This window comes from Procambarus clarkii, chromosome 52 (assembly GCF_040958095.1).
Source record: "Procambarus clarkii isolate CNS0578487 chromosome 52, FALCON_Pclarkii_2.0, whole genome shotgun sequence".
NCBI lineage: Eukaryota > Metazoa > Arthropoda > Malacostraca > Decapoda > Cambaridae > Procambarus > Procambarus clarkii.
This window is the reverse complement of record NC_091201.1, coordinates 3,571,208-3,598,122: the sequence shown is the minus strand read 5'-3', so window position 1 is coordinate 3,598,122 and position 26,915 is coordinate 3,571,208. Positions and strand designations below refer to the sequence as shown.

The window sequence follows — 26,915 nt, the reverse complement described above, 5'->3', positions numbered from 1 at the left end:
TCTCTCCCTCCCTCCCCTCCCTCCCTCCCTTCCTTCCCGACTCTCTCTCTCCCTCCCTCCCCTCCCTCCCTCCCTTCCTTCCCGACTCCCTCCCTCCCTCCCTTCCTTCCCGACTCTCTCTCTCCCTCCCTCCCCTCCCTCCCTCCCTCCCTTCCCGACTCTCTCCCTCCCTCCCTCCCTTCCCGACTCTCTCTCTCCCTCCCTCCCCTCCCTCCCTCCCTCCCTTCCCGACTCTCTCCCTCCCTCCCTCCCTTCCCGACTCTCTCTCTCCCTCCCTCCCCTCCCTCCCTCCCTCCCTTCCCGACTCTCTCCCTCCCTCCCTCCCTTCCCGACTCTCTCTCTCCCTCCCTCCCCTCCCTTCCCAATTCCCTCTTTTCCTGGTGGTGTTGTACTGTACATTGAGTGTTTGGCCGGGCATTTCATATGTTTCTCTCTCGGTGGTAAAGGTTCACGTTTTATATTCAGTGGCAAGTCGAGCCTTGGTTTTGGAGAGATGAGAAGGATGATCAGCCCCCTACTGATCAGATCAGGAGGTTGCATGGACGAGCGATGCCGTGGTGGAGTGTGACGTTTGCTTGTTTCTTTGGGAATTGAGGGAGTTCTGCCTTTGATCGGTTTTCGGTTGCAATTTTCTTACCGTGTGGGATCTGTTTTGTAATGCCAACCTTTTTGGGTTCCTAACCCCGGTCGATAGCAGATAGGGTAAAACCCCAAACACAGGAGGTTTTTCCAGGGTCATTGCTCTGTGTGTGTCTCTGAAGGGGGCCAGTTTCTGGCTCATGGTCCCCAGTAGGCTGAACTCCATTGACTAATGCCCTGGTCTAATGTATTGCATATTAGCTCCAGGGAGGCTCTTGGGGGCTCACCCAGAAAATGACGTTTCATTACATTCAATGCTGGTTTTCTTCAAATCGGTTATTTGTGTAGTTCTGTGAAAAATATGAATTAACAATTTTGTATTTCTATTTTCTTTGTCCATCAGTAGATTGTTTCACTTATAACAAATGTGTAATTTAATACTATTTTGCAGGTTCTTATATAAAACTTGGCAATGAGCAGTGGGGACACGTAGCGGAGTTTGTCATAGGAAATAGGATCAAAAGCTTTTGTGTAGATAATTACAATGATAAAAAAGTCTTAACAACGATTATTAAAAAAATGAAGTTTGGCAGAGAACCTGAACCAACTATAATAGTGTCAAGGTTTAGGGATAAGGTGAGTTAAGAATTCACTTGTTTTCTTTCAAATTAAGTTGTTCAATATGTCAGTTATATTTTTTATTGTATAAGATTATTAATTTTGTTTCATTCAATTAATCTTCTTGTATCTTGCAAGCTCATGATTTATTTGTTGAAATATTTTGTATTGCTTATTTTTCTCAACTGTGTTCCATTCCTGATACAGTACAGTACAGTTTAATACAGTACAGTTCATCAGTACTGTACTTATTTGGACAATGACATAATGTTTGTGGCTTTGGCTCTGTACTCCAGCATATTCAAATTTAAACGAAACAATTTATATGATGTTCAATTGTTGACTTTCTACTTAATTTTAGGGTACAGTATTTGCATCGATGTCGGGTGAACTGTGTAGAAATTACAGCCCCTTTTATATTTAATTCTCCCATTTTAGGGAACCAAGAGTAATTGGACAGATTAACATGCTCATTAAGGAATTTGATGACCAGACTACACACCAGAAGACGAAGAGACGACAACATTTTGATCCGTCCTGGACCATTATCAAGTTGATTGTAGTTCAGGACGGACTAAAATGTCGTCATCTCTTCATTTTCCGGTGTGTGGTTTGGTCATCATATCTTCAACCACGTTATTGTGACTCATCATCTGTATAAATGAATGTCATATCTACTAATTTGTTGCAAATCATTTGAATGCAGTGACTGCCTAAAGCCACAATCAGTGTGTGTGTCAAGCTGGAGATAAATGGAAAGCAGGTTCCCTCAGGGCTTGGTCCAAGGGCTGCTGTTCTTCCTAATTAATATACTTAAATAACCTTCCAAAATGAGTAAATTCTTGCATTTTTTTAATGACAAAAAATAATTCGAGTAAGAACTAGAAAGTGTCAATGCTGGAATATACATTTCTTGAAGCACAAAAACCAAAACATAAGAAAAGCATTGAGGTTTGCAATAAGACTAGTGCCAAGATACTGAGGGGAATAAACAAGTTGGACAAACAACACGAAAACATTGGTGGAAGCTAGAAGTGCAAATGAAATGTGCAGGGAACTTTCACTTTCCAAATTCCTACAGCATAACATACAAATTACATGACCCAATTTGCAGATGACTCAAAGATTTATAATAAAGTGGGAAATGATGATGATATTGAAGCCTTACAAAGAGATGTACATGAACTCCACAAATGGTCAGAAAACTGGTTTAATGCTCTTTAACACTATCGCGCGCGCCGTGTGAGCACCGCAGACTTTGACGTCATGGAGCCAATGGTGCGGGCACGCGTGCGGCGACGCATAAATGTGTATACTCGTTTCAGTTTTCTCACCTTAGTTCTCGTGCTACGTCGTTCCTTTTGGTATCATTGTGTTCACAATTAAATTCCTTGCAGATGTGTATGCATATAATGTCCAAAAGCCTGGCAAGACTCCCCGCAGCAAAGCCTAAAATTACCCGTGAACGAGCACCAATTTGCACACCACAACCAAATGTGTGTACTCGTTCAGTTTGATAACATCAATTTTCATGTTACAGCGCTCGTTTTGGTATCAAATTGTTCGCAATATAAAGGCGTGCATTTTAAAACTAGTCTCATAATAATAGCACAATAAATAGAATTTTAACAAATATTTTTAAATTTAAAATTTGGACCCAAAAAGTATTTATAATCTTTCAAGTGTTCTGACATCACGTTTTCATGTTACATCTTTCATTTTGGTATCAAATTGTGCACATTCTAAAGGCACTTATTTTGAAACTATCCCGAGGTCGATCTGATAAAAAATGAATTTTATACAAATATTTTTGTAGTAGACGCAAGTCCTGTCCACGGCTAGGACTCGAGAGAAAAATTGGACGTGATCGATGTCCAAAGTGAGCGATACTGTTAATAGCTTTACATTACATCAGATTGATGAAGAAAAGGCCCTTGGAGTCAAAATCCACCACTTGCTAACAGTTGCATGCTAGGTTTAGGCTGCTGCAACGCGCACAGTTGGTTGCCCACTCGAATGCCCCGGGGCTGCCCTGTATTGGTTATAAAAACCCGGACTTGGGGACCATTGGTCACTTCGACCTTGGTTGCATTCACGCCCCTTCGTTCTCCCCTTGTGAATGGTGAATGGTGTCGTTCACTGTTCTCCTCCTCCTCCCCCCCCCCCCCCCTCCCCTGCTTCCGGCTCAAAAACGTCTAAGGGTTTCGGAGTCGGGGCAGGGTTTAGCTGGGAATGAGGCTCGGGGGGGGGGGGGGGTTGCCCCATTCGAGATGGGGACAGAGGCATTTGAAACGGTTCCTCTTGCAGAGGCTCCTGGGTCCTTCCAGCAGGTCCCTATCTTGGAAGCATTTCCCTTGGACTCTGCCTTTTCTTAAACGGTGAAGAGCATTGAGGATGACTCTGCCCCAAATCCTACTTGGGTGGACTCTGGGGCTGGGGGGAGGCGGCCTGAGGTGCTTGGGCCTCTTTCGACCCTGCCTGGACTTCAGTGCCTTCGGCATAGGGTCTACTGTTGCAAGGTTTGAGGTTTTCGTACCCCCCCCCCTTCCTTGTGTGACTTTGATAAAGGATATAGGGTTGGCTTCCCCCTGGTTCCCTTGGGTTCCGTGGCTGCGTCCTTCTGGAGGTTTTCAACTTTTTTAATTTCCCCTGTGGACGTTTGGGAGGCCCTAGGTGTGTGCCTTCTGCTCGACCCGGCTTCCACCTCGGTGCTTGACCCTGTGTCTCTTGTGTTCGGGTCTTCTTCTCCGTATTGGATACATTACGAGGTGCCGGCATCTTCCTGGCTTGCAGACTGCCCTTTCTTTTCGTTGGGGGCGTGACATACGTTCTGTTGTTCCAGCATGCTTGAGTGCTGGGTGCTCACTATGGTGTTGTAAATGTACTTAGGGGGCACGTTTGAGCATCTTAATGTATGCTTGTATGCCCCTGTGCTTCTTCGTGAGGTTGGTGTGCTCCAGTTGCATGTCCAGGTTCCTTCCCTTTCAGCTGCTTTGGCTGTGAAAGATCTTCGTGCTCACGGGTATTTGGCTTCAGTCCTAAGCTTCTTTTTCCCATCTCGAGCTGTCCTTGGACTGGCTTGTTGAGGATATAGAGGAGTTGGCTGCCGGGTCATCATCTGCCGCATTGACTTCAGCGTCCAGGGTGTCGGTGGCGTTGCTTAAACTGTTTGCACCTATCCTCTGGGAGGCATTGTCCTTGTTTTATGCCTCTCACCTTGCCTGTCGGCAGGCTGTTCTCGTTCTCTGTGGATTCCACTTGAGCCCTGGTTCTTTGGTTCTTGTCTCTGTTTTGTCTGCTATTATTTGTGAATTCCGTTGTCTCGGTTTCTCCAAGCAGCTTCTGCTAGTTGCTTCCCTCTTTCATATATGTTGGTTGTCTGGGGTGTGCTTTCGTGTACTTCCCAGAAGGGTCATTCCAGGGCGCTGGCATCTGCTGGTCAAGGGTGGACCTTTTTTTGGTGCCAGTTTCTGAGCCGGTGTTTGAACCGTCTTCTGTGTCCAGAACCGTCTTCATCTGGTCAGCACGGAATTCGCCATGCACGCAAGTTGGGCTCACTGAGGGGGTCGCCCCGTTGACAGGGCATTGGGGGGGGGGGTGCATCTGGGTCTATTTGACTGCACTTGGTCACACGATTTGTGGGCGTTTCCGGTCGTGTCTTCCGGCCTGCGGTGGTATTGGGTCGCTCCTTCCTCTCTGGGGTGTTCAGGGCTGGCGGGGCAGGCTTTTCTCCCTTCACATCTGGTCATCTTGGAGTGGGTGTGTTTGATTGTGGTCAAATCAACCCTGTCCCTTTGGTGGGTTTCCCGCCTGTTTCCAGTGCCAAAACGGTACTTTGCAGATCTTCGGTTCATTCTGGACTTGTCCTGTCTAAACCCCTGGATTCCTTGTTCCTCCTTTCAGATAACCTTTCTGTCCCAGGTCTGGCTTCTTTTGGAGCCGGGTTCTTGGATGGTGTCTCTATACCTCCAGGACGAGTATTGGCACATCCCTATTCATCTGGGATTCAGGGACTGATTAGGTTTCGTTGTGGGGCAGTAGGCTTACCGCTTTCATTGCATTCCTTTTGGCTTGAATCTGCCACCTCGCGTATTCACGCGTTTTATCCAGTGTGGCTTGCGTTGCGTCTGATTTAGCTTGCTTGGGGCTATACGATCTGGCTCCATTTGGATTGCGCTCTGTTGTCTGTCTGAACCGCGAGGGGTCTTTGCGATCCGTGGCTCTTTGGGGTTGGTTGTTTAAAGTGATTTGTTTGCCGAGTTTTCGGGGTTTAGCTCTCTGTGCGGTTCATATCAGGGGCATGTTGTTACTGTGCCCTCTCTCCTATTTCTCCCATATGCTGGATTTAAGTCATATCAGCTTACCATGGAAGTTCCCTGAGATTCAGTGAGTCTTTTGATGTATGAGGCTACTGAAATAACCTAACCTAACTTATCTCTACAGGTTAGGTAGGTTAGGTAGTCGAAAAACAATTAATTCATGAAAACTTGGCTTATTAGGCAAATCGAGCCTTGCATAGTAGGCTGAAAAGTGCGTTCTGGCTACTAGGTATATATATACAGTATATATATATATATATATATATATATATATATATATATATATATATATATATATATATATATATATATATATATATATATATATATATAATATATATATATATATAATATATATATATATATAATATATATATATATATAATATATATATATATATAATATATATATATATATAATATATATATATATAATATATATATATATATATATATATATATATATATATATATATATATATATATATATAATATATATATATAAATGAAAATAATAATAATAATAATATCGTTAGTCGAAGTGATTTTTCCCATAAGAAATAAAGGGATTTGAATTAATCCGTTCCCCGCCCTCCAAAATATTAACATACAAATACATTTTATACTGAATACAATGTTTTTTTCTAACTACAATACAGTACCAATTCCCCTTCGCCTCTCTGAGGGGACCATGTTCTGGTTAGTGGTCCCCGGTAGGCATGATAACTCCATATGACTGAAGCCCCATATTAATATTAGCTAATATCAGTTTAATAGATCCAGGGAGCCTCTGGAGCTCTACCCAGAAAATGGTGGATTTGGGACCTGGAGGGCCAGGTCCCAAATCTACACAGTAAAATAACAACGTACTGGAGTAAACGATATAGAAGAAAATGCAGAATAGAACCAGTGAAGAGCAGAGGTGCCATAGGCACAATCAGAGAGCACTGTATATACATCAGAGGTCCACGGTTGTTCAACGTCCTCCCAGCAACTATAAGAAATATTGCCGGAACAACCGTGGACATCTTCAAGAGAAAATTAGACTGTTTTCTAAGAGAAGTTCCGGATCAGCCGGGCTGTGGTGGGTATGTGGCCCTGTGGGCCGCTTCAAGCAACAGCCTGGTGGACCAAACTCTCACAAGTCGAGCCTGGCCTCGGGCCGGGCTTGGGGAGTAGAAGAACTCCCAGAACCCCATCAAGCAAGTATCAAGCAGGTGTTTCATTACATTAAACGCTGGTTTTCCATTTTAGGTACATGATGTGCGAAGGTTTGAGGTGCAGTCGAACATGTATCCTTCTCTATGGTCAGTTCTCATCCCCAGTAATATTGTAGTTGCAAATACATTGCTTGATCAGATGCAAGTTGAGTCCATCTTACTGATCCCTACTGTACAGGAGGCTGGACTTATTTTGAAAGATGTAGCAACGTGAGTAAATCCTGTTCTTAATTTATATAATGTGTTAGTCTAGTACATGCATAGAATTGGGTAAAATAGGAAACATTTGAGTAAAGAAAATGTTAGTGGGAATGTGAAATCAAGAGAATGGTAAATGGTCAGGTACTGTCTAAGTTCACTTATCCGACCTGTATGGGAAAGACCCCTCACCAGATAAGCAGAATTCTTAGAGGGAAAGTCCAACAATGACTGCATTTGCAATTTTTTGTATCACAACCAACTTAATTTGAATTTCCACACACTATAAATCAAAAATATAATTTAAAATGGAAACTTCATTTTATTGTTTCATTACACACAGAAATCACAATAGCGTGATGCATCAAATGAACAAATCCACAAGGGCCATGATGAGGGTTCGAACCTATGTCCGAGAGGATCCCAGAAACGCCTTAATCGACTGTGCCACGACACGGTAAAAGAATTGCAACCGGGAGTTCATCTGCCCTCACACAGATCCTGCAATCTCTCCGAGATACAAACCCGTATAGAACATGGATACATTCACAAACCCATATAGATACATAGAACAGCTTATTGACAGAGCCCGTTTGCACGGGGTAATTGTGTAAAAACCCTGGTTTGTCTAGGAGAGACTGCAGGATCCGTGTGAGGGCAGATGAACTCCCGGTTGCAATTCTTTTACCGTGACGTGGCACAGTCGATTAAGGTGCGTCTGGAATCCTCTCGGAAGTCGGTTCGAACTCTCATCACGGCCCTTGGGGATTTGTTCATATTACTGTACCTTGTTGTAGTTCATCATCATATTTGGTACTGTAGATCTTGAAATGTGTAGTTCGTGAAAAGTTACACAACTTAATCTCCCGTTATCCGGATTTCTGTATGTATATGGTGAAGTTTTGCCAGAAAATTATCTGGACAGGATTTTGGCCAGATAATCCAAATACTGTGCTGTGCTGTATTCGGTTCAGCGGGTTTCAGATAACTGAGCTCATACCGTATAAGATAATTTGCTTTGTTCAGCTACTGTTGACTGAAGGTGGGGAAAATGTTTTAATTGCTGTAGGGTATTCATCAGTAGGTAACCAGATGGAAGTGTCACATTGTAATTTTACAAGTTGCTGCTTTCTCAGTTTAGTTTCTGATAAATGTTGTTATATTTCACATGTATCCAGTGCCATTATCACCATGGGGAGAATGCATAGGGGAACTATCAAATGGGCCTTGCTTATAAATAAATAAAAGCAGCTTTTAAGCAGCTACTTTTCCTCACCCTCTATGCAAGTGAGGCTGGAAATAATGTTTGTTTATTCTCTATCCCAGACCTGTTTGTTTGCATTCTCTTCCCCAGACCTGTTTGTGTGTGTTTTCTTTACCCCAGACCTGTTTGTGTGTGTTTTCTTTACCCCAGACCTGTTTGTGTGTGTTTTCTTTACCCCAGACCTGTTTGACAGTAGTGTTACAATTTAGTGACAGTCAGTGGAGTTAGGTAACAAGTAAATGGAGATTTTCTAAATGAGCCATGTCAATTTTTAAATTGTCAAGGATCGTTTGCAAGAAGGTCTCTGATATGAAGAATTAGTGTCAAAGTGAGTAAATACCCTGGATTGGACTGACGTATACATGAATAGAATCAGTGAAGTATTTAAACTACTGGGACTAACTTCAGACACTCAAACTGGGCTCTTTGGAACAAAACTTGGACGGAGTTGATCTAATAATATGTACGTGGAAGATACTAAAAGACCGAGTTTAAAATCTACTCAATAAAATTTCAACATACAAGAGTGAGAGATATGGTAGGAAGTGTGTGTACTGTGTATAATTTATTTTACATCGGGGGACAACAGCTTCTTAATCTGACAATCAGTATAAGAAATGTTGCTGGTACAAGAATGGAAACTTTCATGCAAGAACAGGCCCAGTTTCTGCATGGGTTACTGGATGAGCCAGGCTATGATGGTTATGTTGGCCTTCAGGCTACAAAGACAAACAGCCTCACAGACAAGGCAATTCTTAGGGACAGCTGACTACAGGCCATGCTGGGGGAGTAGAAAAACTCTGGATTGACAACAGGTAATCTAGGGGCAATATACTTCACTGAGCTTCCCACCCTTTTCTGTACTCGCCTAATTGTGCTCGCGGGGGTTGAGCTCTGGCTCTTTGGTCGGGGAGTGAATCTTTCTCTGTAGGAGTGAAAGATTGCTCAGTGCCTGGTGCAATACTGCGTAGCATGAAGCTCCTGATCCTGGGTATAGAGGAGTTACCGAGATGCCACAGAGGCATTTAATTTTTATTAATGCTATGTAATTTTATCTTGTTCTATATTTTTTTGCCGAGAGAACTCTGTTCAGTACGTTACTGCTCAACTCTGTCTGCTTTTACCAATAGATTATTTGTTTAATGAATTTCAAGGTTGAATATATGCTATACACAAAACTCAAATTTTATTTCAGAGTTCCTCTGAATTGTAAGGCAGCCTTCACATTGAATCTGGACAACTATACCCCTGACCCCAACTACCGTGTGTACACGGGAAAAGGCCAAGTACCTACTAAGTATTTGCAAGTGTCTGTGGAACAAAAAGTGAGGTATTATATAATGTATTTCTTTTATTTTACGTGTGTGTGGTACAGCTTTCTTTTCTAAGGTATGGAGGTTCCAGTATCAGTCAGATTAGGGTTTTAGTACATGTCTGTTGGCACTGCATCAGCTTACATTGAGGTACAAAGCAAAACAAGCAAGCAAGCAATCACTCACAATCTAAAGTCACTCTCATTCAGGAAGTAGAGGCAGCACGACTGTTTCTTCAAATTATGATAGGTTGACAGTTTATATTTAATTCTCCTGTAGGCCTATATTTTTTACTGCTAACCTAATTATCATTACATAAAGATTTTAAGGAAAGAGTAGATGTTTGTTAGGAGTGTCTCAAGATATACAGAAAAGAGTTGCAATTTCTCTAATCAGCTAAGTTATGTTACACTAATTTACACTGAATCAAGGTTTGCATGACTGCTGCTAATCCACTTTGCACGTGACCAAAAGGAACACAATTGAATAATTACAGAACAACAAGCAACACTACATCCCACCCAACAAGCATTATTCAAACAGACATGAATAAAAGTATTCATGTCTGCCATTGACCGGGGTTGAGCACCCAAAAAGGTAGGTGCTTCACAATAGACCCCTCCTGGTAGAAATGTTGCAACCTAAGACCAAACAGAGGCTAGAAACTCCCCCAAAGAGAAACAAGCTAACAAGCAATGCGTCATCACACCGCACACAGCTTGTTCACGCAACTCCCCCCACCCCCACCACCCCCACCCCTTGGAGAGGGAGAGGAGTCCCGGCCCACCGAGCCGGCATCCGGACCGTCAGTTTGTTGGATGAAGCTGTACTGGGTGGATGCCTGCTCTGGCCTCAATTACCAGATGGGCTTCACCCTGCTGGTGTTCTTTCTGCGTGTTGGTGGTGGCCAAGACAAAATTCTGGAGCTGTAGACTGGAAGCTGGCAAAATAACGACCATCACGATCATATGTCTGGCGTCGAGAGGCTGGCTTGACGGCAGATGTGCCATCTCTCGTGGAAGGTAGGGTGGTGGGGGGGTGGGCGTGTCAAGACAATACATGTAGCAAATACATGTAGCACATGTGGTTGTTGTTGTTGTTTGGTTGTGACTTGATGTGGGAGCATGCAGATGCATTGGTGGTAAGGAACAGGCCGAATCTACTGCTTTGCAGGAGATGACTAACAAAATCTAGCCAGGTCAGTACACCCCAGAGCTATTGTCACTTAAAATACTCGGATATCCCCTGCAGTCTGTCCTCACGCTCATGATGTTCCAAAGTTCACAGTTTTGGCTGCTGTGTTTGCCAATGTGTCTTGGGCAGATATTCGGGTGCGAGGGTTTAGGAGATCGAACAAGGTCCTGGCTGCCCATTATCTCGTTAATGTGCCGGGGCCCTCAATGGTCTTATCGCCTGAGGTCGGCAGTTGTAGCCAGTTGTCTCATCTTCGTGATGGGTTGTGCAGTGCAGCTGCCTTCCGGGTAAGAGCTTTTTTATTTCTCTTTGGGTAGTTAGCTCCAGGGAAACCAATGGGGCTCCCCTACAAAAATCCAGCGTTGAATGTAATGAAACGCCATTTTCTGGGTAGTGCCCCGGAGTCTCCCTGGCACCCTTTCCCTCCCAGGTAGGCGGGTTTTGTTTGTTTTTCAGCCTCCAAACTGACAGTCTGGAAAACCCTCTCCCACTCCCGGGGGAGGGGGCAAACGAGCGGTGCGAGGTGTGATGGCATGTCATTTGTTTCTCTTTGGGGGAGTTTCTAGCCTCTGTTCGGTTTTAGGTTGCAATATTTCTACCAGGAGAGGTCTGTTTTGAAGCAACTATCTTTCTGGGTGCTCAACCCTGGTCAATGGCAAACATGAATATTGTACTTTTGTACATAAGAGTTTCACAGGCCATTGCACCCTTTGCCTCTGAGGGGACTATGTTCTGGCTAGTGGTCCCCGGTAGGCATGACAACTCCATAAGACTGAAGCCCAGTATTAATAATATATAGTATCAGTCCAATAGTTCCATGAGCCTCCAGGGGCTCTACCCAGAAAATGGCATTTCATTACATTCAACACTTTTCTGGGGGGAGCCCCGTCGGCTTCCCGGAGCTTTACCGGCTGATATGCTAATGTCAGACTTTGGCATCAGTCATGTGTATGGAGTTCTAGGGCCTACCGGGGACTACGAGCCAGAACCTGGCCCCCTCAGAGAGGCAAGGGGAGCAATGGCCTATAGAAACCCCCGTGTGGTTGGAAGCATTCTGTCTGCCATCGACCGGGTCAAGCATCCAGAAAGGTAAGCATTCCAAAACAAACCCCTATTCTGGTGAAAATTGCTACCTAAAGCCGAACTAGTGGATAGAACTCTTCAACAGAAAACAAGGAAACTAGTATGACGTCATACGTCACCGCGCCGCTGTCTGCGCAGTTTCCCCCTCCCCGAGAGGGGGAAGGGGGAGCCCCAGACCTCCCACGCCGGCTATCCACCCATCAGTTCTTCGGCTGATGCTATGGGCAATGGTTATGTACTCCGGCTCCAGTGGTTGTTTCAGCACTGTACCTAGAGTGTGGTGTCTGTTTTCTAGGTGGTGCATGAGTCGGGAGTGATTCTTCAGTACTCGGGCTGCATGCGCCTAGGGCTTGCCCTGTAAGTACTGCCCTTGGGGCTTGGGGCCTCCTTCCACAAGTTCCTTGGGTCCTGCCCCTGCTTGGTTTTCGGCCGCTCTTTGTGTGCTCGGGTGTTCTGTCTCCCTTGTACGCCTTAGAGTACGGGGCAGTTTTTGCACTGGTGGGGCGCAGGGAACTGTGCAGCTTGTCTTTACCAATCATAGCGGCCGGCTCTGTTCCGCTTGGGTACGCTGTCCTCTTGCGGGGTTTTCTTTATCTACCTGGTGGGGGGGGTCTGCCTTCGTTCTTGCCCCTTGTGTCCCTTGTGTTCTGAGTATTTTCTGGTGGTACCCCTGCTAGGTCCCCGTGAGTGTACACGTCCCGGGGGTTCAGCTCTTAGAAAGTTGTTTGGTAGCTTTGGGTGCCGGTTAGCAGTACCCTGCCTGGGATTACCTGAGCGCGAGTCCTCTTATAGTAAACGCTCAGGACCCTGGGAAACCCCTGGGGGCGCGTGGGTCCGATGGATGTGACCCCAGAGTCCCCCCCTCGCTTCCAGCGAGTTTGAGGGTTGCTCTCACCCTTTGTCTCTGGGCGACTCTCTGTTTTGCCTCCGTCTGCTGCCTGTGGGGTCGGTGACACCTTCGACCCGGAGTCCTGCGAGTTTGGTTGCTCGTTGTGGCTCGGTTACCCAGTTGTGCTAACAAAGCGGGTGCAGGCAGCAGGGGCGTTGCACTTGAGCCTTGGTGGTGGCAACGTTCTCGTGGTTTCCTCCCCGGGAGCCCCGGGGCTGCCCCGTTGTAGTTCGTTTTGGGACTTGGGGGTGTTGGTTGCTTGGTTCCATCCACGCCCCCTTGTCTTTCCCCTGGATCACCCTTCCTGCCTGCATCCGGTTCCTTACCGTCTGTAGGTTCGGGGCGGGGTTTTTGATGGTGTTGAGACTCGGGCAGTCTTGGGGAATTCCCCTTCCGGGGTAGTGACGGGGGCATTTGAGCCTGTTCCTCCAGCCGTGTTGTACGAGTCTGCCAGTGGGCTCCCTTCATTAGTGTTTTCACGGCTGCCCCGGTTTTCTGGTACGGCCGGGGCTTTGGGGGAACGGCTCGGCCCCGGGGCCTGTCGTGTAGGTTCCCAGGGCTGGGAAGGGGCTGACTTGGGGGGCCTTGGCCCCGTTGGACCCTGTGGGGGTTTTTATCCCCCTCTAGGTGGGGCTTGTGGTTACGCGGAGTGGGGTTTTTCCTCCCCACTCGCCGTACGTGCTGTTGGGCGTCGGCCTCTTCCCGGGCTCGGTTCCTTGGCCTTTGAGTCGGTTGGTTCCGTCCTGTGGGTGGATGTTTCCTCCCACCCCTTTTTGGGACGGTGTTTTCGTCATGTTTCCCCGTTCGATGGGGTTCTGCGTGACTTCTGATCTCGGGTGCGCCTGCGCCTTCGTGTGCCTTCGGGACTAGTGTTGGCTTCTGTTCTCGAGGGTACGGGAAGGTTTTTCACTACTTCCCGCATTATTAGAACGTCTGTCGGCTCCTCGTCCTTGTCGGCCTGTTGGGCTACTTGTCGCCCTGTTGGGCTGCTTGTCGCCCTGTTGGGCTGCTTGTCGCCCTGTTGGGCTGCTTGTCGCCCTGCAACCCGTTCTCGTAAATTAAATAAGTCAATATTGACTTATTAAATATGTGCATAGGTGACATACTTAACATAATAGATACCCTTAAAAAGATTCATAGAAAACACAGACCTTACCTAACCTACTTAGTATGTTAAGATAAGCATCTTATTGCATCGTAATTACAATTATTACCTAACCTATAATAGGTATAGGTTAAGTAATAATTGTAATTACGAAGCAATAAGATGCTTATCTTAAGATACTAACAAGGTTAGGTAAGGTTGGTGTTTTCTATGAATCTTTTTAAGAGTATCTATTATGTTTAGTATATCACCTATGCACGTAGTTAATAAGTCAATATTGACTTTACGAATTTGCGAGAACGGGTTGCGCCCTGTTGGGCTGCTTGTCGCCCTGTAGGGCTGCTTGTCGCCCTGTAGGGCTGCTTGTCACCCTGTAGGGCTGCTTGTCGCCCTGTAGGGCTGCTTGTCGCCCTGTAGGGCTGCTTGTTGCCCTGTAGGGCTGCTTGTCGCCCGGTAGGGCTGCTTGTCGCCCGGTTGGGCTGCTTGTCGCCCGGTTGGGTTCCTTTTTGGGCTCTTTGCTTCTTTGGCCGGTTTTATTGTTCCTGCTTCCTCTTTTGGCTACTTTTCTCGTGCAGTAGTCCTGGCTGGCGCCTTCCCGCAGGGAGGGTGTGTGGTTCGGCCAGCGTGTTATGCGCATGCGCCGTGGAGTTTGTTTTGGTCTGGGCGGTGTTTCAGTGCTGGTGTTTTGCGCCCTTTTTGCTACAGTGCTTCACCTCTCGTTCTTCTCCCTGGCTGCGGTATGTGCCCCTTCGCGCCGGGGGTGTCCTGGTTCCCAGTTGTGGGGAGGACACCGCGGCTTTCCCTGTGTCATGGGTGTGGCCCGCCTCCTTCGCCTTCGCCTCTCCCTGCTCTCCTGCGGGTCCGGCAGGGTCCGGCTCTGGCGTCTTCACCTGGCGGTGCTCCCAGGTTCTTCTGGGCACGGTTGAGTCGTGTCAAGTTCGTGCCACCATTCGCCAGGTGAGTTTCTGCGGTCTGGCGTCTTTTGGCTGGGCGCTGGATGCGGAGTTGTTTATATACCTGTCTTTATTTAGGTATATTTTTGTACGACTGAGACCGTTCGCATACCAGTGACTGTCCCTTTTTTCAACCCTTCCTGTCCCCCTCTTGTGCATGTCCAACCCATGCTGGAGTCATTCAGGGGACCCTCCTTTTAATGTTGTGAGGTGTGGGGGTTGTAGGGTTGGTTCTGTACTCACCTGGTAAGGCTCCTGGCTCTGCTTGCAGGATTTGAGCTCTGGCTCTTGGGTCCCGCCTATCTGGTAGAACTTGCGGGATAGTACCAGTGGAGTGCAGTGGTGCTATTGGCACATTTGGGGAACACTGTATTCCCATCAGAGGTCTGTGCTTGTTACACGACCTACTTGCGAGCATAAGCCTTCTTGCTGGTTCGTCCGTGGACTTCCAGGGCGCACTAGCCTGTTTTCGTATGGCAGTTCCGGCCCGTCCTGGTTGTGGGGGTATGTGGGCCGGTGGACTGCTCCTAGCAGCTGCTTGGTGGGCCACCCTCTGGCCGGTCTAGCCTGGCCTTGGGCCAGGCTTCCGGTGTAAAAGAGCTCCCAGTACCTCATCCAGCAGGTATCGAGTGGGGTTTCTCCGCCGTCGGTCGCCTGGTGCAGGTTTCTGGGCCTGCAGGGTTTTGTCGTGTCTCTGTTGGCCCTGTCTGGGGTCTGCCTGCTCCGTTCTCTGCCCTTGCAGAAGGGAGTTGCTATTTACATGTTGCGTGTTGCAGTGGTGCCTGTTGCTGCTGCTGCACGTGTGCATTGGTACCGTGTTTCACAGTGGCGTGTCCTTGTTCCTGTGTCCGGTTGTGGAGTGGCACTTTGCTGCCGTTTTGTGCCTGGGGATTGCGTGGGGGTTTTTCTGTCCCTGCCTGATTGTCCACCCCTGGTTGTTCTCCTGGGGTTTTTGTGCTTCTGCTCTTTCTTCCTACCTCCTCTGCAGCAGGGATGTTCTGCGTGTGTTCTTAGGCGTTGGTCAGCCTGTGTCCTGTGATGTGCTTCTTTGTCTCTCGGTCTATTGCAGTTGTTCGTACCCCTTGGTTCGGGTACTGTTCTGGCGGCGACCCTTCCGCCTTCTTTGGTTTCCTAGCTTGCCCTGCCGGTTGTTTTTTTTTTTTTTTTTGGGGTCTTGCGATGTCTCGCGTCGGACCCGTCGTTTCTGAACTCCTGGCGGGCTTGCATGCTTTGGGGAGTTTTTCTGTTCGGCAGACGTTCCATCTCCTTGTGCCGCCTGGGTTTCGGGGGTCGCGCCCGAGATCTTCCCGCGGCTCCGCCTTTTTCCTGGGCTCAGAGGGGCCTTGTCGGGGCTGCTTATGTTCTGCCTCGCGGTCTCGCCTCCGGTTGGTGGTCGGGTGGCTTCGTGGTAGGTGTCCCACCTGCGTGCTTCTCTTGGCGGCAGTATGGGGTATTTTGGTGGTCCTTCCTTTTCCTGTCCCTTCTTAGGTGGTTACTCTTGTTAGCTTGGTTACTCTCGGCTTGGTTTTCTGGTGGGGGTTGGGGGCCGTCGTCTTGCCACATACTGTCGCCTCTTTTCGTGCGGCGCGGGCGGAGCCGCTTCAGCTTGCTTTCGGTCTTGGTGTTGCTTCTGCACCGTTAGTCAGCTGTCTTGTGCGGCGTTTCACCTCCGGCCTGTTCGTGCGCCGCTTGCACCATCCTGGTCTCTGGTCAGCGTGCTCTGTCTTCTCCTCGGTTGGTAGTGCCCCTTCGGTTCCGGTGTGTTTTTTCGTCGGCTCTTTCCTTTGGGCCTTTGCCTCTGGGGGTCGATTCGCTGAGTTTTCTTGCTCCTTCGGTTTTAGCGTTTTGGTTGTTTGGTGGCAGCAGTGTCCATCTTTTCTGGCGCGGGGTGGGGCTGCTGCATTCTGGAGGGGTCCAGGGTTTGTTGGTGCTTCGTTGGTCGGGCCGGGGGTGTGTCGTTTTTGTGTTCAGTGGCGGCCCTCCGCTGTTGTTTGCGTGCCACGGCGTTTGGGTCCGGAGCGCGTTTTGCGTTGATCCGGTTCTGTTCTTCCTGGTTCGCGGGTGATAGTGTCCCGGGTGGACAGCAGTGTTCTTGCGGCTAAGCTGCCTGTGTTCTTCCCTCATGCCTGTGGCGTTCGTGGCTTCGCTGCTCTCGCTGCCGTCTGGGGCGACGTGGCTTTGCGGTCTTTCGGGCATGGATTTTTGGTGTTCGTGCAGGGGCCTTGCTGCTCGTGGTTCTCGTGTTGTTCCCGGGATTTTCAGGGCTGTGGCGCCTTGGGTTGGCGTTTGCTGCCGGTGGTCTCGCCTCCTTGGGGGGTGCGTGGTGTCCGCCTCCCGGTTCTGTCCCTTTGACCTTCCTCTGTGGGTAGTTAGCTCCGGGGAGCCGACGGGGCTCCCCCCAGAAAACCAGCGTTGAATGTAATGAAACGCCATTTTCTGGGTGAGACCCGGAGGCTCCCCAGCAACCCTCCCTCCCTCCGGTCGGCGTTTTTCGCGTGTTTTGACATCCAGCCTCAGAACTGATGGGTGGATAGCCGGCGTGGGAGGTCTGGGGCTCCCCCTTCCCCCTCTCGGGGAGGGGGGAGCTGCGCAGACAGCGGCGCGGTGACGTATGACGTCATACTAGTTTCCTTGTTTTCTGTTGAAGAGTTCTATCCACTAGTTCGGCTTTAGGTAGCAATTTTCACCAGAATAGGGGTTTGTTTTGGAATGCTTACCTTTCTGGATGCTTGACCCGGTCGATGGCAGACATAGAATGCTTCCAACCACATGGGGGTTTCTATAGGCCATTGCTCCCCTTGCCTCTCTGAGGGGGCCAGGTTCTGGCTCGTGGTCCCCGGTAGGCCCTAGAACTCCATACACATGACTGATGCCAAAGTCTGACATTAGCATATCAGCCGGTAAAGCTCCGGGGAGCCTCCGGGTCTCACCCAGAAAATGGCGTTTCATTACATTCAACGCTGGTTTTTTTTTATATTAAAAAACATTAATGGCTTTGATTATTCGCAGTACTATACAACATGTATAAATATGTTTTGATCACTTACAATACTACACTGGTATTGGCTACCATATATGTACTTTAATATATTTTCTATATACACATACATTTGTACATCAACCCAACTAAGTTATTTCATTAAAAGTAATGTAAGATGAAAATACAATAATTTGTTCCCCAAACATTTATTTAATTTAAGTTTACTGTGTAGGAGTAAAGACTTTTGTGGGGGGGGCACTCCTATGGCTCCCCGGGGCTATCCAGGCTGGTAAGGATATATTAAACTTTGGCAACAGTCAGTGTGAATGGAGTTCTTAGGCCTACCCACGAGCCAGAACCTGGCCCCCCTCAAAGAGGCACGAAGAGCAATGGCCTATAAAAATGCACATGTGATTTGGATCATTCTATGTCTGCCATCGACTGGGTCAGGTACCGAGAAAGGTAAGCATCCCAAAATAAACCCCTGTTCTAGTTGAAATTACTGAAAGTCAAACGAGTGGACAGAACTCCCCCTAAAAAACGAGCAAGTGAGCATGACATCATCACGTGCCACGCCGTCGTCTGCGCAGCTAACCCCCTCCATGTGACGGGGGACCCCCAGACCCCTCATGCCAGCTACCCACACCTTTAGTTCTCGGCTGATGTGTTTGAGGCTTGGTCGTTTGACTCCAGCTCCTGCTTTCTGTGTTCAGTGCTGTGCCTTGTGTCTAGTGCTGTCTTCAGGGTGGTGCGTGAGCTGGGTAATTTCACAGGTGCTTGGGCTGTATGCACTTAGGGTTGCCTTCCCTAATTGCCCTACCTGTAAATACTGCCCTTGGGGCTTGAGGCCATCTTCCCCAAGTCACCTTGGGGTCTACCTCTGTTTGGTCTTTTGCTGCTCGGTAATAGACTGCCCTGAGTGTTCTGGGGGTTTCCTCCTTGTTTACCTTAGGGTAAGGGTTAGTTTGCGCTGGTAGGGGCACAGCTAGTTATCACCTAGTATAGCAGCCGGCTCTGTTCCACCTGGGTACATTGTCCTCTTGAGGGGTTTTTATTTTGTTTTTATTTTCCTGCCTGATGTGGGGGTCTGCCTTTAGTTGGTTGCCCTCTATCTATACTTAGGATTATATGCATCTGTGTTTCTGGATGGTATCCCCTGCTAGGCCCCTGTGAGTGGACACGTCCTGGGGGTTCAGCCTTTAGAAGTTTGATTGGTAGATTTGGGCGCCAATTTGCAGTACCTTGCCTGGGCTTTGCTTAGCTTCACCATTCAAAGGGCCATGGGAAACCCAGCGGGGGCCCCAAGGGGTTCGATGGATGCGACTCCTGGGTCCCCTTTCGCCTTGTGCGAGTTTGAGGGTTGCTCTGTCCCCTTGTGTCAGTGTAACTCGCTGCTTTTGCCTCTGTCATGCTGCCTGTTGAGTCGGTGACACCTTCGACCCAGAGTCCTGCGAGTTTTGTTGCTTCTTAGTGACTCGGTTCACCCAGTCCACTGATGACTATCTGGATGCAGGCAGCTCAGGCATTGCATGCTAGATATAGGTTGATTGCTAACCCGGAAGCCTCGAGGCTGCCCCGTTTTGCTTATAGGGACCCGGACTTGGTGGTGTTGGTAGCTTTGGCCTTGGTTCAGTCTGCACCCACTCGTTCTTTCCCTGCTGTGGTGCATTCTGGTCCCCCCTCTCCCCTGCTTCTGGCTCCAAAGCGTCTGAGGGCTTCCGGAACGGGACAGGGTTTAGAAGGTTCTGAGATTCGGGCTGTCTCGGGGTGCCTATTTCTGGCTGTCGACGGAGGCATTCGAGTTGGTTCCTCCAGCTGTGGTGTCTGGGTCTGACCTATGGGCGGTTTCCTTCCTCCCTTTTCAGCTGCCCCGGCTTTTTCTTTTGAGGCCGGGGCTTTGGAGGATGACTTGGCCCAGGGTCTTGGGGTTGGGGAGGGGCTGACTTGGGGGCCTTGGGCTCCGTTGGACCCCACCTGGGTTTTTCTACCCTCTGAGTGGGGCTTACTGTTGCAAGAAGTGGGGTTTTCTTCCCCCCCCCCCCCCCCCCTCCTGTGTACAAGTTGGATTTAGTGTTGGCCTTCCCCGGGATCGGTTCCGTGTCCTTTTGGGTTCGTCGGTTTCGTCTTTCTAGAGGTTTTCTAGAAAACCCGCCTCATGAGGTGCGGGCGGCCATTGCAGCTTACCTCCTGCACGACCCAGATTACGCCTCTATAATGTATCTGTCTTCATTCAGGTTTGGGTCTTCGTATTCCTACTGGGTTCATTATGAGGTTTTATTCATCCTGGCTAGTAGACTGCCCTGTGTTGTCTTTGGATGCTTGGAGTGCTTTCTGTGGTACCCGCACTCTTGAGAAGCAGGAGACGCTGACGGTTGTCCAGGTTTACCTGGGAGGGGGGTGCGACTTCGAACAACTCAATGCGTGTTTCTTTGGCCCTGCCCTTCAGCGGGATGTTGGCGTGGTGCAGTTTCACATGCAGGTTCCCTCCCTTTCGACTGCACTAGTGACTGAGGCCTTGGGTGCTCGTGGCTTTGCTGGCTTCGGTCTTGTGGTTCTTTTCCCTCCTGGAGCTGTCTTCGGATTGACTTGAGGAGGATGTAGAAGTACTTGGGGCCGTTCCTGTGTCTGGTGTCTTGGTTTTGGTGGCGCATGCTTCATCTACGCTGTTGAAGCTGTTTGCACCGATCCTGCAGGATGCGGCGTTGCCGTTTTATTCCTTCACGTCTTGCGTGTCGGCAGGTGGTGCTCGCTTCCTCGTTGGATCTGCTTGGGCCCTAGCTCTTTAAGTTTTCCTTGCAATTTTGTCCCTGCTGTTTGCAGAGTCTGCAGGAGACCTCATCTAGTTGTCGCCCGATGTCGGACTGGTTGGTTCTTCGGGGGTCCCGGGGGGGGGGGTTCCTCATGGAAGGGTCGCGCCAGGGCTTGAAGTTCCTCTCGTCGTGGTAGGCCACTGGTGCCGGTTTCTGTGCTGGCGCTGCCTTTGCTGCCCGTCTTTGTCTGGTTGGAGCGGTGATTGCTCTGTGCATAAGTCGGGTTCTCGCAAGGAGCGTCCTGGAAGTCCGGGGTCGTCCAGAATGAGCATTGACACGTCCTGATTTATCCGAGGTTCAGGGATTGGCTCAGTTTTGTTGTGCGGCGTCTCAGTGACCGCTTTTGTTGTCTCCTGTTCGGGTTGAACCTGGCACCTCGCATGTTCACACTCCTTGTCCGGGTAGTGATGGCCCATCTATGTCTCTCTAAGGTCTTCAGGTGATGGTACTGCGTCTCTTAGGTCCTCGATGACCGACTGGTCTGGGCTCCCAGCCAGTCCGCGTGTCTGCTGGCCAGGGATCTGTTTTTTTCCCAGCTCGTCGTGTTCGGGTTCCTGGTGAATGGGCAGAAGTCCCATCTGGTTCTCTCTCAGGTTCCCTCTCTTGTGTGGGACACTTGGACTGCTTCCTTCTCTCTCCCTTCGGAGTCTCTGCTTCGGCTGCGATCCCGCCTTCGCTTGTTTCTGGGGGCTCCTGGGTCACTCTGCGGTTGCTCTAGGGTTTGTGCAGGAGCCTGAACTTTACTTTATGATGGTCTACCCACCAGGTCGGGTTTAGCTTCGTCGGCTGTTCTGGTTCTTTCAGGGACGTTCTTTCCACCTCTCGCAATTGCTGGGTTCGGCCTCCGGGGGTCTTGCGTCGGCTGCTACTTCGCCAGCTTCCTCTTTGGGTTTTTTATGCTTCAGTGCCTTGGCGCCTCCCCGTGCCCTCACGCGGTGTGTTCATGGATGCGTTGTCTCTTGGCTGGGGCTTTGAGACCAGTCCTCACCAGGTGGCTGGGGCAGTGGGGTCCGTCCTTCTGTTGGGCCCACGGCATGGGGCGGCAGTTCACGGCGGTGTGGATGTCGCTTCGGAAGGTTCAGGTCCTTTGCGGATTGACGAGCAAGCTCCATTCGGACTACTTCCTGGTGGTTCATAGCCTGAACCGTGGGGGTTCGATGCAGTCCTTGGCCCTTTGGGGGTGGTCGCTTCGGGTGACTCATCTGCTGAGTTCTCGGGGTTTGGCTTTCCTGGCAGTTCACATTCGGGAGGTGTCCAACGTCCTGGTGGACGGTCTGTCTCGGTTCACTCCCCTGTCCACAGAATGGATGGTCAACGCCGATTCATTCAGTTGGCTCTGCCAGACGTACGGGCTCCTGGAGGTGGACCTCTTCGTGTCAGCGTGGTCAAGGCATCTCAAGGTATATGTGGCACCCTTCCCCGACTGTGAGGCCATCAGGGTCGATGCTTTTCGGCAGGACTGGTCGAGGTGGGGTTACCAGTACCTCTTCCCCATGGTTCAGCTGTTGCCTCATGGTTCAGCTGTTGCTCCAGGTCCTAGCTTGCTTGGAGACTTACCAGGGAATAGTAGTCTTCTTGGCCCCCTTGGTGGCCGGACTAGCCTTTGTTTAAGGCGCTGCTTGCTCAATGTCTGAACCCCAGGGGTTTTCCCGTGGCTTTGCCTCTTTCAGCAGGATCGGTCCAGTCTGTTATGTGGCTGGTTCGTTATTCTCCTCGAGTCTTCGTGTCTGGTATTTTTTACTCGAGTCTTTCACCATCTGTATGGTAATCAGGTGGCTTTGTTAATGATGTCCCTCTTGTGAGCTTCGCCTCGGCAGCAGAATGAAGTTTCCTGGCAGTCCTTCCATTTCTTTTTGTCTCTTTGTAGGTGTATTTCGCTGTCTGTTAAGGTTGTCTTGTCTTTTCTCTTGTGGCTGTTTCAGGACCGTCATCTTATGCCGAATACTGTCGCCTCGTATCGTGCGGCACTGGCAGAGCCGCTGCAGCTTGCTTTCGGCATCGATATCACTTCTACGCCGTTTCGCAAGTTGTCTTGGGCATTGTTTCGCCTTTGGCCTGCTCGTGTGTTGCTAGTCATCCTGGTCGTTGGACAGGGTGCTCTCTTATCTCTCTCCCCATCGGTTTGTTGTGGCCCCTTCGGTTGAGGCCTGTTTCTCCAAGGCTTTTTTCCTGTTGGAATTGGCCTCTGGGGGTCGGGTCTGGGAGCTTCATGCTCTCCTCTGGCACAGAAGTTTCTGTTCTTTTGCCTCTGGTGATTGGTTGGTCAGGACGGGGGTGCATCACGTGTTGTGTCCGGTTGCGGCTCTCCGCCGTTATTTGCTCGCCACGGCTTCGGTGTTTGGGGACGCACTTTGGGTTGATCTGGATTCCCTTCTTCCCTGTTCAGGGTTCGGGTCTCCTAGGAGTAAGTAGCTCTGGGGAGCCGCTTCTGCTCCCCACAGAAAACCAGCGTTGAATGTAATGAAACGTCATTTTCTGGGTGAGACCCGGAGGCTCCCCGGCATCCTTCCCTTTCTCCGGTCGGCGTTTTTTTTTTTGTCTGTTTTTTTGACATCCAGCCTCAGAACTGAAGGTGTGGGTAGCTGGCGTGAGGGGTCTGGGGCTCCCCCTTTCCCCTCCCGGGAAGTGGGGAACTGCGCAGACAGTGGCGCGGCACGTGGAATGTCATACTCATTTGCTCGTTTTTCTTTGGGGAGGTCTGTCCACTTGTTTGACTTTCAGTAGTAGTTTCAACCAGAATAGGGGTTTGTTTTGGGATGCTTACCTTTCTGGGTGCCTGATCCGGTCGATGGCAGACATAGAATGCTTCCAATTTCATGGGGGTTTCTACAGGCCATTGCTCCTCGTGCCATTCTGAAGGGGCCAGGTTCTGGTTCGTGGTCCTTGGTACGGCTAAGAACTCCATTCACACTGATGCCAAAGTCTAACATAACCATTTCAGCCTGGATAAGCTCTGGGGAGCCGACGGGTCTCGTAAAGAAAATGGCATTAAGTTACATTCAACGCTGATTTTTGTTTTTCTGAAGAATTCCCATTTGAAAACATGAGTTTTTGTTAGGTCCTGGGCCGGACACCTTTGAAAATGGCATATTTACCTGTATCAGAAAAATTTCTCGTATAAATCTTATGTCTATTCACTTATGTGCCTTTGTAATGTTACTGTATGTATATATCTGATAGAATTTTTCCTTATGAAGGAACACTCAAGCTAAGTTGCAAGAAATGAGAAAAAACATGGAAGAGTTTAATAAGCAAATGCAGGAGGAACGAGTGAACATGAGTAACCTAGAAGCTGAAATATTGCCATCGAGAAGAAAGCTGATGCTTAATAAGGTTTGTTTCTAATGTGTCTACTTTTGTTTTCCTTTCCATTCAGCATTTTGTTATTTCTCCTCTTTATTCCTATCTTTTTACCTCTTGACACCCCTCTTCCTATCCCTCTTTTTCCTCCCAAGTCTCCCACTTCATCTCTATTTCCTCTCATCTTCTTTCTGTCTTCCCCTTGTCTTTCCTTACTCTTTCCTCTCACCTTCCTTATCCATTTTCCTTTCCTTTCTTCCCCTCATTCTGTCTCCATCATTCCTACTTTTATCCTTGTGTATGAAGTTTGGATGGTGTTTTAAGGTAATTGCTGAAACTTGTCACAGCTGGTTAGTGCATGTAAATTACTGTATATTAGTACAGTATACGTGAGTGTGTGTGTATGTGTGTAATTACCTAAGTGTAGTTACAGGATGAGAGCTATGCTCGTGGTGTCCCATCTACCCAGCACTCTGTCATATAATGCTTTGAAATTACTGACGGTTTTGGCCTCCATCACCTTCTTGCCTAACTTTTTCCAACCGTCTACCACTGTTTACAAAAGTGAATTTTTCTTATATTCCTCTGGCAGCTTTGTTTCGTTAGTTTAAATCTTTGACCTCTTGTTCTTGAAGTTCCGGGTCTCAGGAATTCTTCCCTTTCAATTTTATTGATTCATGTTATTATTTTGTATGTAGTGATCATATCGCCTCTTTTTCTTCTATCTCCTAGTTTTTGCATATTTAATGCCTCTAACCTTTCCTCATAGCTCTTGCCACTAAGTGGCTCCCAAAGCTGAAGGACATGTTGTTGCACCTTTTCCAGTTTGCTTATATGCTTCTTAAGATATGGGCACCATGCAACCGCTGCATATTCCAGCTTTGGTCTAACAAAAGTCATGAACAGTTTCTTTAGTATTTCTCCATTCATGTATTTAAAAGCAATTCTGAAGTTAGAAAGTGTAGCATAGGCTCCTCGCACAATGTTCTTAATGTGGTCCTCGGGTGACAGTTTTCTATCTAGAACCACCCCGGTCGGCCGAGCGGACAGCACGCTGGACTTGTGATCCTGTGGTCCCAGGTTCGATCCCGGGCGCCGGCGAGAAACAATGGGCAGAGTTTCTTTCACCCTATGCCCCTGTTACCTAGCAGTAAAATAGGTACCTGGGTGTTAGCCAGCTGTCACGGGCTACTTCCTGGGGGTGGAGGCCTGGTCTAGGACCGGGCCGCGGGGACACTAAAAAGTCCCGAAATCATCTCAAGATCTCAAAATAACCCCTAGACCCTAGTTCCCTTTCTTTGTCAGAATTCTTTAAAGATTTCTCACATAATTTATAGGTTGTGTGGGGGTCTATGTTCTCCAGTTCCACATTCCATAACATGGCATCTATTAACATTAAATTCCATTTGCCAAGTGTTGCTCCATATACTTATTTTGTCCAGGTCTTCTTGAAGTGCATGCCAATCATCTAGGTTTCTTATCTTCCGTATTATCTTAGCATCATCATCAAACACGTTCATATAATTCTGTATTCCAACTGGTAGATCGTTTATGTAGACAAGGAACATTACCGGTGCAAGAACTGAACCCTGTGGTATGCCACTTGTGACATTTCTCCAATCCGATACATTGCCTCTGATTACGGCCCTCATTTTTCTGGCGGTTAGGACATTTTTCATCCATGTTAGAAGCTTACCTGTCACCCCTCCAATATGTCTGTTTCCAGAACAACCTCTTATGTGGAACTCTGTCGAAAGCCTTTTTTAGGTCCAGATAGATGCAGTCAACCTAATCCTCTCTTTCCTGTAAAATCTCTGTGGCTCGATCATAGAAACTGAGTAAGTTCCTTACATAGGATCTTCCAGATCGAAAACCATACTGTCTGTCTGATATTATATTTTTTCTCCAGGTGTTCTACCCATTTAGTTTTAATTATTTTTTCCAATATCTTGACTATTACACTTGTCAATGATACAGGTCTATAATTGAGGGGGGTCTTCCCTGCTGCCACTTTTGTAGATTGGAACTATGTTAGGCTTTTTTCACACATCAGCTACAACTCCTGTACACAGGGATGCCTGAAAAATCGGTTGGAGTGGAATGCTGAGCTCAGGTGCACATTCTCTCAGAACCCATGGTGAAACTCCATCTGGACCAACTGCTTTGTTCTTACTTAGCTCCTTGAGCATTTTTTCCACTTTGTCTTTAGACACCTTTATGTGCTCTTTGTTGTTCTCTGGAATTCTTATTGTCTGCTTCCCTGAAGATTTTCTCTCTCTCTCTCTCTCTCTGTCTCTTCATCTCTGTATCTCTCTTCATCTCTGTCTCTCTCTTCATCTCTGTCTCTCTCTTCATCTCTGTCTCTCTTCATCTCTCTCTCTCTCTCATCTCTCCATCTCTCTCTCTTCATCTCTCTCTCTCCATCTCTCTCTCCATCTCTTTCATCTCTCTCTCCATCTCTTTCATCTCTCTCTCTCTCTCTCTCTCTCTCTCTCTCTCTCTCTCTCTCTCTCTCTCTCTCTCTCTCTCTCTCTCTCTCTCTCTCTCTCTCTCTCTCTCCATCTCTCTCTCTCTCATCTCTCTCATCTCTCTCATCTCTCTCTCATCTCTCTCTCATCTCTCTCTCATCTCTCTCTCATCTCTCTCTCATCTCTCTCTCATCTCTCTCTCATCTCTCTCTCATCTCTCTCTCATCTCTCTCTCATCTCTCTCTCATCTCTCTCTCATCTCTCTCTCATCTCTCTCTCATCTCTCTCTCATCTCTCTCTCATCTCTCTCTCATCTCTCTCTCATCTCTCTCTCATCTCTCTCTCATCTCTCTCTCTCTCTCTCTCTCTCTCTCTCTCTCTCTCTCTCTCTCTCTCTCTCTCTCTCTCTCTCTCTCTCTCTCTCTCTTTTATATATATATATATATATATATATATATATATATATATATATATATATATATATATTTATATATATATATATATATTCATATATATATATATATTCATATATATATATATATTCATATATATATATATATATATATATATATATATATATATATATATATATATATATATATATATATATTTATATATATATA

General features: G+C 48.0%; 1 protein-coding gene across 1 annotated transcript in view; it reads left to right on the top strand.

The window, feature by feature from the left end:
- Positions 1-26,915, top strand: part of LOC123763703 (Structural maintenance of chromosomes 6) — a 129,701-nt gene that overhangs the window by 65,884 nt on the left and 36,902 nt on the right. The window contains exons 13-16 of the mRNA XM_045750994.2: positions 1,031-1,215; positions 6,770-6,945; positions 9,393-9,527; positions 23,722-23,857. Of these exons, the coding sequence (XP_045606950.1) occupies positions 1,031-1,215; positions 6,770-6,945; positions 9,393-9,527; positions 23,722-23,857 (632 nt within the window). The remainder of the gene's footprint in view (positions 1-1,030; positions 1,216-6,769; positions 6,946-9,392; positions 9,528-23,721; positions 23,858-26,915) is intronic.